Genomic DNA, 13,120 nt, shown 5'->3' with positions numbered 1-13,120 from the left:
GTGTCAATAAAACTGATTGTTTACCCACTAGACTGGATCAAAGAGTCCAGGGAATCTCATCTTTTTACCTTGTGTCCATTTAAACTTGGACTTTTCTGCAATGAATTACCAATTTGAAGTTCCCAGAATAGTTTTAATGCTATGTATTCCATAACATGGATCCAGCAGAAAGTGGATGAAAGTGGAGCGCCTGCTAGGGCCGTGGGGTACTCGGGCCGGGTTTGACGCTTCTTCGGGGGGATGTCACGGCAGCAGTGTCCCAGTCAGTGGCCCTGGTTGTCCAATACGATGGAAATAAAGGGGAATTCGTTTGTGATGCCACCCATGGTGTTCTGCAGTAAGGAAAAATGCCAGACGCTGCAGTTCAGGTCCACTGGGGCAGTTGGTGATGCAGCAGAGATGATACAGCTCTCCATGGGTAGACCTAGGCCCCAGGGCAGTTAGTGTTAGTCAATGATGATGAATGTTGAAGTGCAGGGCAGATGGCGCAGTAATAATTCTGAGGACACAGCAGGGTGCAGTTTTCATGCTTTACTCACAGTTCTTAGGTACAGTCGGGAGCTGTGTCCTCTGGGTCTGTAGTCCAGCCAGATCTCGGGTACATTGGAATTCACTTTCCCGAGACTCTCTTTCTTATCTGCCTTCCCTGTCCCTCTCTCTGCGCTGGCTTCGCCCTCCTGCCCTGCGCCTCACACACAGTGTCCCAAGCCAGCAGCCGCAGATCCTGTCGGGCGACGTCCTCCTGGTCCCCTTGACCCTATGTGGCTGCCTTTTCAGCAATTGTGTGTGGATTTGGCTGTGGCACATACAGATACCACAGCCTCTGGTTTGCTAGCTTAGTCTTGCAGTTCTCCACTAGTTTGGGGCCGGTCCTCCACTGCGACCTGGTCCTTCCACCCAACTATGGTCTGCATGGATTCAGGCGCAGCGGGTGGATTCCTTACCTCCCTGGCCCCTAGGATCCCTTCTCTGAGGAGCTCCTTCCTTCACGTCTGCTCCCCTCAGCTCCTCCCCTCCAACTCTTAACTACTATCCCTCCAACTATCACACACCACCTACACCCTCTACCTAACTCCCCTCCAGCCTGAGATGGGGCCCTCCCTCAATAGGGTCCACCCAGTTCCCCTGGCCTCGAGTGGTGTGGTGTTGGATGTTAGTATGTGTGTCTTGGGTAGTGCCCTCTCCTTACTTGAGAGCGGAGTACCACACCTGTGGCTGAGGTGCAGTACTTCTGTGGCGACTGGATCCTCAGGGGCGCCACATTCCCCCTCCGTTAAACACAGCATGTCCGCGGGCTGGAACAGCACAAACAAATGTTAAAAACATGCAAATATTTTTCTGAATTACAATTCAATAAGTAAAATACATAGTAACATAGTAACATAGTTAGTAAGGCCGAAAAAAGACATTTGTCCATCCAGTTCAGCCTATATTCCATCATAATAAATCCCCAGATCTACGTCCTTCTACAGAACCTAATTGTATGATACAATATTGTTCTGCTCCAGGAAGACATCCAGGCCTCTCTCGAACCCCTCGACTGAGTTCGCCATCACCACCTCCTCAGGCAAGCAATTCCAGATTCTCACTGCCCTAACAGTAAAGAATCCTCTTCTATGTTGGTGGAAAAACCATAAAGGGAAGAACTAGTTATATGTTTGACCATTTGATACCGTGCCGCACAAGAGGTTGGTACACAAAATGAGAATGCTTGGTCTGGGGGAAAATGTGTGTAAATGGGTTAGTAACTGGCTTAGTGATAGAAAGCAGAGGGTGGTTATAAATGATATAGTCTCTAACTGGGTCGCTGTGACCAGTGGGGTACCGCAGGGGTCGGTATTGGGACCTGTTCTCTTCAACATATTCATTAATGATCTTGTAGAAGGTTTACACAGTAAATATTGATATTTGCAGATGATACAAAACTATGTAAAGCAGTTAATACAAGAGAAGATAGTATTCTGCTACAGATGGATCTGGATAGGTTGGAAACTTGGGCTGAAAGGTGGCAGATGAGGTTTAACAATGATAAATGTAAGGTTATACACATGGGAAGAAGGAATCAATATCACTATTACACACTGAACGGGAAACCACTGGGTAAATCTGACAGGGAGAAGGACTTGGGGATCCTAGTTAATGATAAACTTACCTGGAGCAGCCAGTGCCAGGCAGCAGCTACCAAGGCAAACAGGATCATGGGGTGCATTAGAAGAGGTCTGGATACACATGATGAGAGCATTATACTGCCTCTGTACAAATCCCTAGTTAGACCGCACATGGAGTACTGTGTCCAGTTTTGGGCACCGGTGCTCAGGAAGGATATAATGGAACTAGAGAGAGTACAAAGGAGGGCAACAAAATTAATAAAGGGGATGGGAGAACTACAATACCCAGATAGATTAGCAAAATTAGGATTATTTAGTCTAGAAAAAAGACGACTGAGAGGCGATCTAATAACCATGTATAAGTATATAAGGGGACAATACAAATATCTCGCTGAGGATTTGTTTATACCAAGGAAGGTGACGGGCACAAGGGGGCATTCTTTGCGTCTGGAGGAGAGAAGGTTTTTCCACCAACATAGAAGAGGATTCTTTACTGTTAGGGCAGTGAGAATCTGGAATTGCTTGCCTGAGGAGGTGGTGATGGCGAACTCAGTCGAGGGGTTCAAGAGAGGCCTGGATGTCTTCCTGGAGCAGAACAATATTGTATCATACAATTATTAGGTTCTGTAGAAGGACGTAAATCTGGGGATTTATTATGATGGAATATAGGCTGAACTGGATGGACAAATGTCTTTTTTCGGCCTTACTAACTATGTTACTATGTTACTAAGGACACAGCAGGGTGCAGTTTTCTCACTTTACTCACAGTCAGGTGGTTACAGTCTCCAGCTGGGTGCTGTGTCCGCCGGGTTTTTGGTCCAGCTAGCTCTCAGGTAGCTTGGGTGCACTTTACCGAGACTCTGTTCCATGTGTACCTTCCCTGACAGTCTCTCTGCGCTGACTTCACCCTCCTGCCCTGTGCCTCACACACAGCGTCCCAAGCCAGCAGCCTCTGATCCTGTTGGGTCATGTCCTCCTGGTTCCCTTCACCCTGTGTGGCTGCCTTTTCAGCAATTGTGTGTGGATTTGGCTGTGGCACATACAGATACCACAGCCTCTAGTTTGCTAGCTTAGTCTTGCAGATCTCCACTAGTTTGGAGGCCAGTCCCCCACTGCGACCTGGTCCTTCCACCCAGCTATGGTCGGCGTGGATTCCTCACTTCCCTGACCTCTAGGATCCCTTCTCTGAGGAGCTCCTTCCTTCATGTCTGCTCTCCTCAGCTCCTCCCCTCCAACTCCTAACTACTTTCCCTCCAACTGTCACACTCCACCCACACCCTCTACCTAGCTCCCTCTCCAGCCTGAGATGGGGCCCTCCCGCAATAGGGTCCGCCCAGATCCCCTGGCCTGGAGTGGTGTGGTGTTAGATGATAGTATGTGTGTCTCGGGTAGTGCTCCCTCCTTACCTGAGAGTGGAGTACCACACCTCTGGCTGAGGTGCAGTACCTCTCTGGCGACTGGCCCCTCAGGGGCGCCAGAAAAGCAACCAGAAAAATAAACCAAGTGGCAGTAAATGTATGGCGCTGAAGACAGGAAAATTAACATCATTGTGCCAGTGGTGAGGTAGAAAAAGAACCAGAAGATAAAATCAGAAACTGATGTGTCTAGAGAACAGTTTCCCCAGGAAGGCAGGCAGAGGCGTAACTTGGGAATGGCCATTAAAGAGGTTTTTTACCATTCAACTTACTAAATAATTTATCCTGACCATGACAAGGCTGGCTTCACTTTTGCAGTTGTGTCCGCAGCTTTTCTGATGCATACATCCGCATGCCTCTTGATTTCTTATTTTTAACATTGTAGATGCAGGTGCATGCGTTCGCAGTAAATTTCCATCAAATATGCGCAGGCATGCGGATGAGTGCGTTAAAAAACTATGTCTGCTGACATGTCTAGAAGACTCATGCATGCGACCCTTTAGTCCATAGAGTAATACAGTAATCCTCTTCATACCATAATTTCCCAAAGTGAATAATCCATTAATGTGATTACCTTTATGGTCCACTTATATCGAAGAATGCCATTAGCTCATCTCCTTGATAGGTTTCCAGCAGATATTAATCAGTGTCGTAATCCCCTATTTATTACTATTCTTATTTGTAAAGAAACTTCCATTTTCCCATCATTTTTCAATATCACATTTGCCCAAATTTATGTGCCAAGACATTCGTTTTTGACTTATGGCAGCAAGACCCAAGAATTTGGGTTCCACAATTCCAAAAAGAATAAAATGGGTGACAACAATTTCTTGTTTCAGAGCAGATAGAGTAAAATGGATTAAAATGTAGGACCATTGATATTTCAGTCCAAACATCTACTAGATATTGTACCAAAAATGTCATTAAAAAATTAATATTGTGCTGGAGTTCCATAGAATAATTGGAAGAAAACATGGACAAAACTGGAAAAGGAGGTTTCATATATGTACACATAACCATAGCTTGGCCTCACTAGGGCACTATCGAGATGAGCATTATTGTACAGTGGGGCAAAAAAGTATTTAGTCAGTCAGCAATAGTGCAAGTTCCACCACTTAAAAAGATGAGAGGCGTCTGTAATTTACATCATAGGTAGACCTCAACTATGGGAGACAAACTGAGAAAAAAAAATCCAGAAAATCACATTGTCTGTTTTTTTATCATTTTATTTGCATATTATGGTGGAAAATAAGTATTTGGTCAGAAACAAACAATCAAGATTTCTGGCTCTCACAGACCTGTAACTTCTTCTTTAAGAGTCTCCTCTTTCCTCCACTCATTACCTGTAGTAATGGCACCTGTTTAAACTTGTTATCAGTATAAAAAGACACCTGTGCACACCCTCAAACAGTCTGACTCCAAACTCCACTATGGTGAAGATCAAAGAGCTGTCAAAGGACACCAGAAACAAAATTGTAGCCCTGCACCAGGCCGGGAAGACTGAATCTGCAATAGCCAACCAGCTTGGAGTGAAGAAATCAACAGTGGGAGCAATAATTAGAAAATGAAAGACATACAAGACCACTGATAATCTCCCTCGATCTGGGGCTCCACGCAAAATCCCACCCCGTGGGGTCAGAATGATCACAAGAACGGTGAGCAAAACTCCCAGAACCACGCGGGGGAACCTAGTGAATGAACTGCAGAGAGCTGGGACCAATGTAACAAGGCCTACCATAAGTAACACACTACGCCACCATGGACTCAGATCCTGCAGTGCCGGACGTGTCCCACTGCTTAAGCCAGTACATGTCCGGGCCCGTCTGAAGTTTGCCAGAGAGCATTTGGATGATCCAGAGGAGTTTTGGGAGAATGTCCTATGGTCTGATGAAACCAAACTGGAACTGTTTGGTAGAAACACAACTTGTCGTGTTTGGAGGAAAAAGAATACTGAGTTGCATCCATCAAACACCATACCTACTGTAAAGCATGGTGGTGGAAACATCATGCTTTGGGGCTGTTTCTCTGCAAAGGGGCCAGGACGACTGATCTGGGTACATGAAAGAATGAATGGGGCCATGTATCGTGAGATTTTGAGTGCAAACCTCCTTCCATCAGCAAGGGCATTGAAGATGAAACATGGCTGGGTCTTTCAACATGACAATGATCCAAAGCACACCGCCAGGGCAACGAAGGAGTGGCTTCGTAAGAAGCATTTCAAGGTCCTGGAGTGGCCTAGCCAGTCTCCAGATCTCAACCCTATAGAAAACCTTTGGAGGGAGTTGAAAGTCCGTGTTGCCAAGCGAAAAGCCAAAAACATCACTGCTCTAGAGGAGATCTGCATGGAGGAATGGGCCAACATACCAACAACAGTGTGTGGCAACCTTGTGAAGACTTACAGAAAACGTTTGACCTCTGTCATTGCCAACAAAGGATATATTACAGAGTATTGAGATGAATTTTTGTTTCTGACCAAATACTTATTTTCCACCATAATATGCAAATAAAATGTTAAAAAAACAGACAATGTGATTTTCTGGATTTTTTTTTCTCAGTTTGTCTCCCATAGTTGAGGTCTACCTATGATGTAAATTACAGACGCCTCTCATCTTTTTAAGTGGTGGAACTTGCACTATTGCTGACTGACTAAATACTTTTTTGCCCCACTGTATCTTCATGAATGGTAAAGTTACTTGTTAGGGTGGGTCCATATAACATTTTGGCTACACGTTCGAGAATGTGTCAACAGTTCTATCTGAACTAACAAAATATGTGATCTGGATTTGTCAATGACACAACTACAGACTTCAGTTTATCAATCAGGGGCTAAAATATGCAACTTTGGAGTCTGTCTCAGCATTTTTTCCTCTGCATCCATCTTTAAAGTTGGAAACGATAGTCTAGTCTACTGCAAAAACTCCTGACAGTCACAAAAGTGGCAAAATGTTAACCCTTAGATCCCAGTCAGAGGCCTCTCATAAAGCTAAATCAGATTTCATAATTTGCACTGAGGAGGGGCAACACCCCAAAACACAAGTCTGAGATTCTGGTTTGGCTTTTAGCCCAAGCCATGTGGCAGGGGTCTATATGGACTTTAAGTCCTCTTCCTCTCTGGAAAGACACAAACATGTGGCTGAAACTTCAAGTGAATCTATCTACAGAAGGACACCTTAACAAGAAGGTGATTGCAGTGTGCCCCCCTAATGGAACCCCCGATAATGAGCTATTATTTGTGGAGAATGACTACAGTATGTGTTCAGGTTTACTCTAGCGCAGCTATAACGTGCTGCTCACAAGTCTTAGGGTATGTGCACACGATGTAGATTTAGTGCAGATTTAGTGCAGAACTGCAGCAGATTCTTCTGCAGCAGAAACGCTGCAGAACTGCACTGTAAATCAATGTGAAAAAAAAAAGTTGTGCACATGGTGCAGAAAAATCTGCGCAGAAAAGCTGCAGATTTTAAAGAAGTGCATGTCACTTCTTTTGTGCAGTTCTGCAGCGTTTCTGCACCCCTCCATTATAGAAATCCACAGTGGTAAAATCTGCGCAAAAACTGCACAAGAAACGCATAAAAAATGTATAAAAACGCACAAAAAACGCATAAAAAACGCACCTGCGGATTCTGCCAGGAGATGCCGATTTAGTGCAGAAAATTCTGCACCACATTTCCTACGTGTGCACATAGCCTTATAGATTGACAGCCTGTCCTGCACCCACACACAGCACACAGACGCAGCAGAGCTGGCTCTCAGTCATGGTGCAGGGGAGTGATAACAGCACTCTCATTGTACAGTAAGCACCGCCCTGATGATTGGAATAGAGCAACTGCAGGGAGAATATAGACTCACTTTCTCCCTGTAGCTGCTCTAACAGTAAGCTACAAAGTAGGCTAGACAGGATTTAAATGCTGGCAGATAGACTTTCTGGAGGTAACAGGTTCCTTTTAAATGCTGTATACAGTCATGACCGAAAGTGTTGACACCCTTGAAATAGTTCTAGAAAGTGAAGTATTTCTCCCAGAAAAGTATTGCAATTACACATCTTTATTTCCTTTGTGTGTATGAGAACAACACAAAAATAATGAGAAAAAACGGCAAATTTATCATAATTTGTCACAAAACTTCAAAAATGAGCATGTCAAAATTGTTGGCACCTTTTCAAAATTGTACGTAAACAACTTTGTTTCATTCATGTGAAGCTTGTTCAAACTTACCTGTGGCAAGTAACAGTTGGGGACAATATGAAAATCACAACTGAAACCAGATTAAAAGGGAGAAGTTGACTCAATCTTTGCACTGTGTGTGCCACACTCATGGAAACCAGAACGAGGAGAAGAGAACTGTATGGGAACTTGAGAACCAAAATTGTTGAAACATATCAACGATCTCAAGGTTTCAAGTCCATCTCCAGAGATATTGGTGTTCCTTTGTCCCTGGTGTGCAATATCAGGAAGTTTGCAACCCATCGCACTGTAGCTAATATCCCTGGATGTGGACTGCAGAGAAAAATGAATTAAAGGTTGCGCAATGCAAGATAGTCCGAATGGTGGATAAGCAGAACCAATCAAGTTCCAAAGAAATTCAAGCTGTTCTGCAGGCTCAGGGTGCATCAATCCCATTGACATTTGAATGAAATGAAACGCTATGGCAGGAGACCCAGGAGGACCCCACTGCTGACACAAAGATATAAAATGCTGGCCAAAATGTATGTGAGTAAGCCAAAATCCTTCTGGGAAAGTGTCTCTTGTGGACAATGAAATCAAGATAGAGCTTTTTGGTAAAGCACATCATTCAAATGTTTGCCAAAAACGCAATGAGACCTACAAAGAAAAGAGCACAGTTTCTACAATCAAATATGGATCAAAAATAGTTTGGGGTTGTTTTGATGCCTCTGGCACTGGGTGTCTTGACTGTGTGCAAAGCATCATGAAATCTGAAGATTACCAATGGATTTTGGGTCACAATGTAGTGCCCAGTGTCAGAAAGCTGAGTTTGCATCCTAGGTCATGGGTCTTCCAACAAGACAAATGGCCCAAAACATATTTCAAGCAACCAGAAATGGATAAAAGCAAAGCAGAAAAGCAGAGGAGAGTTCTGAAGTGGCTAGCAAAGAGTCTGGATCTAAATTCCATTGAACACTAGTGGAGAGATCTTAAAATTGCTGTTGGGAGAAGGCACCTTCAAATATGGGAGAAGTGGAGCAGTATGCGAAAGAAGAGTGGTCCAAAATTCCAACTGAGAAGTGTAAGAAGCTTGTTGATGTCTTTAGGAAGCAATTGATTGCAGTCTGCAAAAAATATTAAGTTGAGGGTGCCAACAATTTTGTCCAGCCCAATTTTGGGGTTTTGTGTGAAATAATTTCCAATTTGCCTTTTTTCTGTTTTTTGCGGTGTTCCAATACGCACAATGGAAATAAATGTGTATAATAAAACATGCAATTGCAATCACTTTCTGGGAGAAATACATCATTTTCTAGAAAAATTTCAAGGGTGCCAACACTTTTGGCCATGACTGTACATGAAGCCTTTTTTCTGTAGCTGGGAGCATTTTTATTGCTTTGAAATGTTTTTATATTTTTTGCATTTATTAATGCAAAATGCTGTAGGTATAGGTTTTTTTCTGGCATTTTTCACATAGGCCTCTCCATTGGGCTTGAACAAAACAAAAACAATTCTACAAAATAATAAAAAGAAAAACATTTAAAAAGTTTGCAAAATTGCTTTAAAAATTTTGGGGGTGAAATCATAGTGTCAAATGAACATTGTAAACTACGGTATATCTTTTACCTACAGTTGATTTTTAGGTTTAGCATCTCCTTATATGTTCTGTTAAGGGTATGTGCACACGTTCAGGTTTTGCGATAAAAACGCTATAAAAACTCATTAAAAACGCATGCATTATGCATCCTATCATTTAGAATGCATTCTGCAATTTTTGTGCACATGATGCGTTTTTTTCCGTGAAAAACGCAACGCGGTAAAAAAAGTAGCATGTTTATTAATTTCGCGTTTTTCCCGCTATTCTATGCATTTGGAAAAAACGCAAAAAAAAAGCATCAAAAACGCAAAAAAAACGCATGCTGATTTCTGGCAGAAATGTCTGGTTTTTGTCAGGAAAATTTCTGCCAGAAATCCTGACGTGTACACATACCCTCAAACTTGTGAGAACTTCATTATTTAGTGGAAAGACGCGGCTGGTAACTCTCACATCTGTTTCTCTCTTAAACTTCATTTTTTTATTATTTCTGCAGTTTTCTTGTTGTGGTGGTGACCAGTTTACAGACTGGATGGTGAATCCATATCATTCATGCAACAGTACCGGGCCTCTATCCTGCGGAGTGCCATATACATGCTGTATAACTGGAATGGTAAGACCTACAAGTGCTAATGTGTTTTCTTTAAAAAATATTGTTAATATGGTGTGGAAAGAGTGTAATGTGGAGTCTTATAATGCAATGAAAAGAGCTTACTGTATATACTCGAGTATAAGCCGAGATTTTCAGCCCAAAATTTTGGGCTGAAAGTGCCCCTCTTGGCTTATACTCGAGTCAAGGTGGGTGGCAGGGTCGGCGGGTGAGGTCGCTGAGGTATACTTACCTAGTCCCAGCGATCCTCGCGCTGTCCCTGCCGTCCCACGGTCTTCTGTGCTGCACCTTAACATAGTAACATAGTTAGTAAGGCCGAAAAAAGACATTTGTCCATCCAGTTCAGCCTATATTCCATCATAATAAATACCCAGATCTACGTCCTTCTACAGAACCTAATAATTGTATGATACAATATTGTTCTGCTCCAGGAAGACATCCAGGCCTCTCTTGAACCCCTCGACTGAGTTCGCCATCACCACCTCCTCAGGCAAGCAATTCCAGATTCTCACTGCCCTAACAGTAAAGAATCCTCTTCTATGTTGGTGGAAAAACCTTCTCTCCTCCAGACACAAAGAATGCCCCCTTGTGCCCGTCACCTTCCTTGGTATAAATAGATCCTCAGCGAGATATTTGTATTGTAAGCCAGTTACTAACCCATTTACACACATTTTCCCCCAGACCAAGCATTCTCATTTTGTGTACCAACCTCTTGTGCGGCACGGTATCAAACGCTTTGGAAAAATCGAGATATACCACGTCCAATGACTCACCGTGGTCCAGTCTATAGCTTACCTCTTCATAAAAACTGATTAGATTGGTTTGACAGGAGCGATTTCTCATAAACCCATGCTGATATGGAGTTAAACAGTTATTCTCATTGAGATAATCCAGAATAACATCCCTCAGAAACCCTTCAAATATTTTACCAACAATAGAGGTTAGACTTACTGGCCTATAATTTCCAGGTTCACTTTTAGAGCCCTTTTTGAATATTGGCACCACATTTGCTATGCGCCAGTCCTGCGGAACAGACCCTGTCGCTATAGAGTCACTAAAAATAAGAAATAATGGTTTATCTATTACATTACTTAGTTCTCTTAGTACTCGTGGGTGTATGCCATCCGGACCCGGAGATTTATCTATTTTAATCTTATTTAGCCGGTTTCGCACCTCTTCTTGGGTTAGATTGGTGACCCTTAATATAGGGTTTTCATTGTTTCTTGGGATTTCACCTAGCATTTCATTTTCCACCGTGAATACCGTGGAGAAGAAGGTGTTTAATATGTTAGCTTTTTCCTCGTCATCTACAACCATTCTTTCCTCACTATTTTTTAAGGGGCCTACATTTTCAGTTTTTATTCTTTTACTATTGATATAGTTGAAGAACAGTTTGGGATTAGTTTTACTCTCCTTAGCAATGTGCTTCTCTGTTTCCTTTTTGGCAGCTTTAATTAGTTTTTTAGATAAAGTATTTTTCTCCCTATAGTTTTTTAGAGCTTCAATGGTGCCATCCTGCTTTAGTAGTGCAAATGCTTTCTTTTTACTGTTAATTGCCTGTCTTACTTCTTTGTTTAGCCACATTGGGTTTTTCCTATTTCTAGTCCTTTTATTCCCACAAGGTATAAACCGCTTACACTGCCTATTTAGGATGTTCTTAAACATTTCCCATTTATTATCTGTATTCTCATTTCTGAGGATATTGTCCCAGTCTACCAGATTAAGGGCATCTCTAAGCTGGTCAAACTTTGCCTTCCTAAAGTTCAGTGTTTTTGTGACTCCCTGACAAGTCCCCCTAGTGAAAGACAGGTGAAACTGCACAATATTGTGGTCGCTATTTCCTAAATGCCCAACCACCTGCAGATTTGTTATTCTGTCAGGTCTATTAGATAGTATTAGGTCTAAAAGTGCTGCTCCTCTGGTTGGATTCTGCACCAATTGTGAAAGATAATTTTTCTTGGTTATTAGCAGAAACCTGTTGCCTTTATGGGTTTCACAGGTTTCTGTTTCCCAGTTAATATCCGGGTAGTTAAAGTCCCCCATAACCAGGACCTCATTATGGGTTGCAGCTTCATCTATCTGCTTTAGAAGTAGACTTTCCATGCTTTCTGTTATATTTGGGGGTTTGTAACAGACCCCAATGAGAATTTTGTTACCATTTTTCCCTCCATGAATTTCAACCCATATGGACTCGACATCCTCATTCCCTTCGCTAATATCCTCCCTTAAAGTGGACTTTAGACAAGACTTTACATAGAGACAAACCCCTCCTCCTCTCCGATTTTTACGATCCTTTCTAAACAGACTGTAACCCTGTAAGTTAACTGCCCAGTCATAGCTTTCATCTAACCATGTCTCGGTTATTCCCACTATGTCAAAGTTACCTGTAGATATTTCTGCTTCTAGTTCTTCCATCTTGTTTGTCAGGCTTCTGGCGTTTGCGAGCATGCAGTTTAGAGGATTTTGTTTTGTTCCAATCTCCTCACTGTGGATTGTTTTAGAAATGTTCTTACCTCCCTTCTGAGTATGTTTTCCTGGGTCGTCTTTGTTCGAGTCTAATGTTTTTCTTCCCGTCCCCATAGGGGTGGAGCCGCCTATTCATTCCTCTAATCAGCGGTGCCGGTGACCGCTGATAGAGAAAGAAGCTGCGGCACCGAAGACCAGGCAGAGGGACAGCGCGAGGATCGCCAGGACTAGGTAAGTATAGCATATTCACCTGTCCTCGTTCCAGCCGCCGAGCGTCGCTCCATCTTCCCGGCCGGCGCCTCCATCTTCCCGGCGTCTGCGCTCTGACTGTTCAGGTCAGAGGGCGCGATGACGCATATAGTGTGCGCGGCGCCCTCTGCCTGATCAGTCAGAGCAGAGACGCCGGGAAGATGGAGGCGCCGGGACCGGACGCTGGGAGCTGCAATCAAGGGAGGTGAGTATGTGTTTTTTTTTTTTTTTGATTGCAGCAGCAGCAGCGGCGGCGGCAGAGATTTATGTGGAGCATCTATGGGGCACAGTGAACGGTGCAGAGCACCGTATATGGCACATCTATGGGGCACAGTGAACTGTGCAGGGCACCGTATATGGCACATCTATGGGGCACAGTGAACGGTGCAGAGCACCGTATATGGCACATCTATGGGGCACAGTGAACGGTGCAGAGCACCGTATATGGCACATCTATGGGGCACAGTGAACTGTGCAGGGCACCGTATATGGCACATCTATGGGGCACAGTGAACGGT

The 13,120-nt window shown here is 43.5% G+C and overlaps 1 protein-coding gene across 2 annotated transcripts in view; it reads left to right on the top strand.

The window, feature by feature from the left end:
- Window positions 1–13,120, top strand: part of LOC138676860 (tetraspanin-15-like) — a 284,359-nt gene that overhangs the window by 141,875 nt on the left and 129,364 nt on the right. For both annotated transcript variants that reach the window (XM_069766526.1, XM_069766525.1), the window contains exon 5: window positions 9,774–9,890. In XM_069766526.1, the coding sequence (XP_069622627.1) occupies window positions 9,774–9,890 (117 nt within the window). The remainder of the gene's footprint in view (window positions 1–9,773; window positions 9,891–13,120) is intronic.

This window comes from Ranitomeya imitator, chromosome 4, assembly GCF_032444005.1.
Source record: "Ranitomeya imitator isolate aRanImi1 chromosome 4, aRanImi1.pri, whole genome shotgun sequence".
NCBI lineage: Eukaryota > Metazoa > Chordata > Amphibia > Anura > Dendrobatidae > Ranitomeya > Ranitomeya imitator.
The sequence above is the reverse complement of the archived record's forward strand: the minus strand, read 5'-3'. Positions and strand labels throughout refer to the sequence as shown.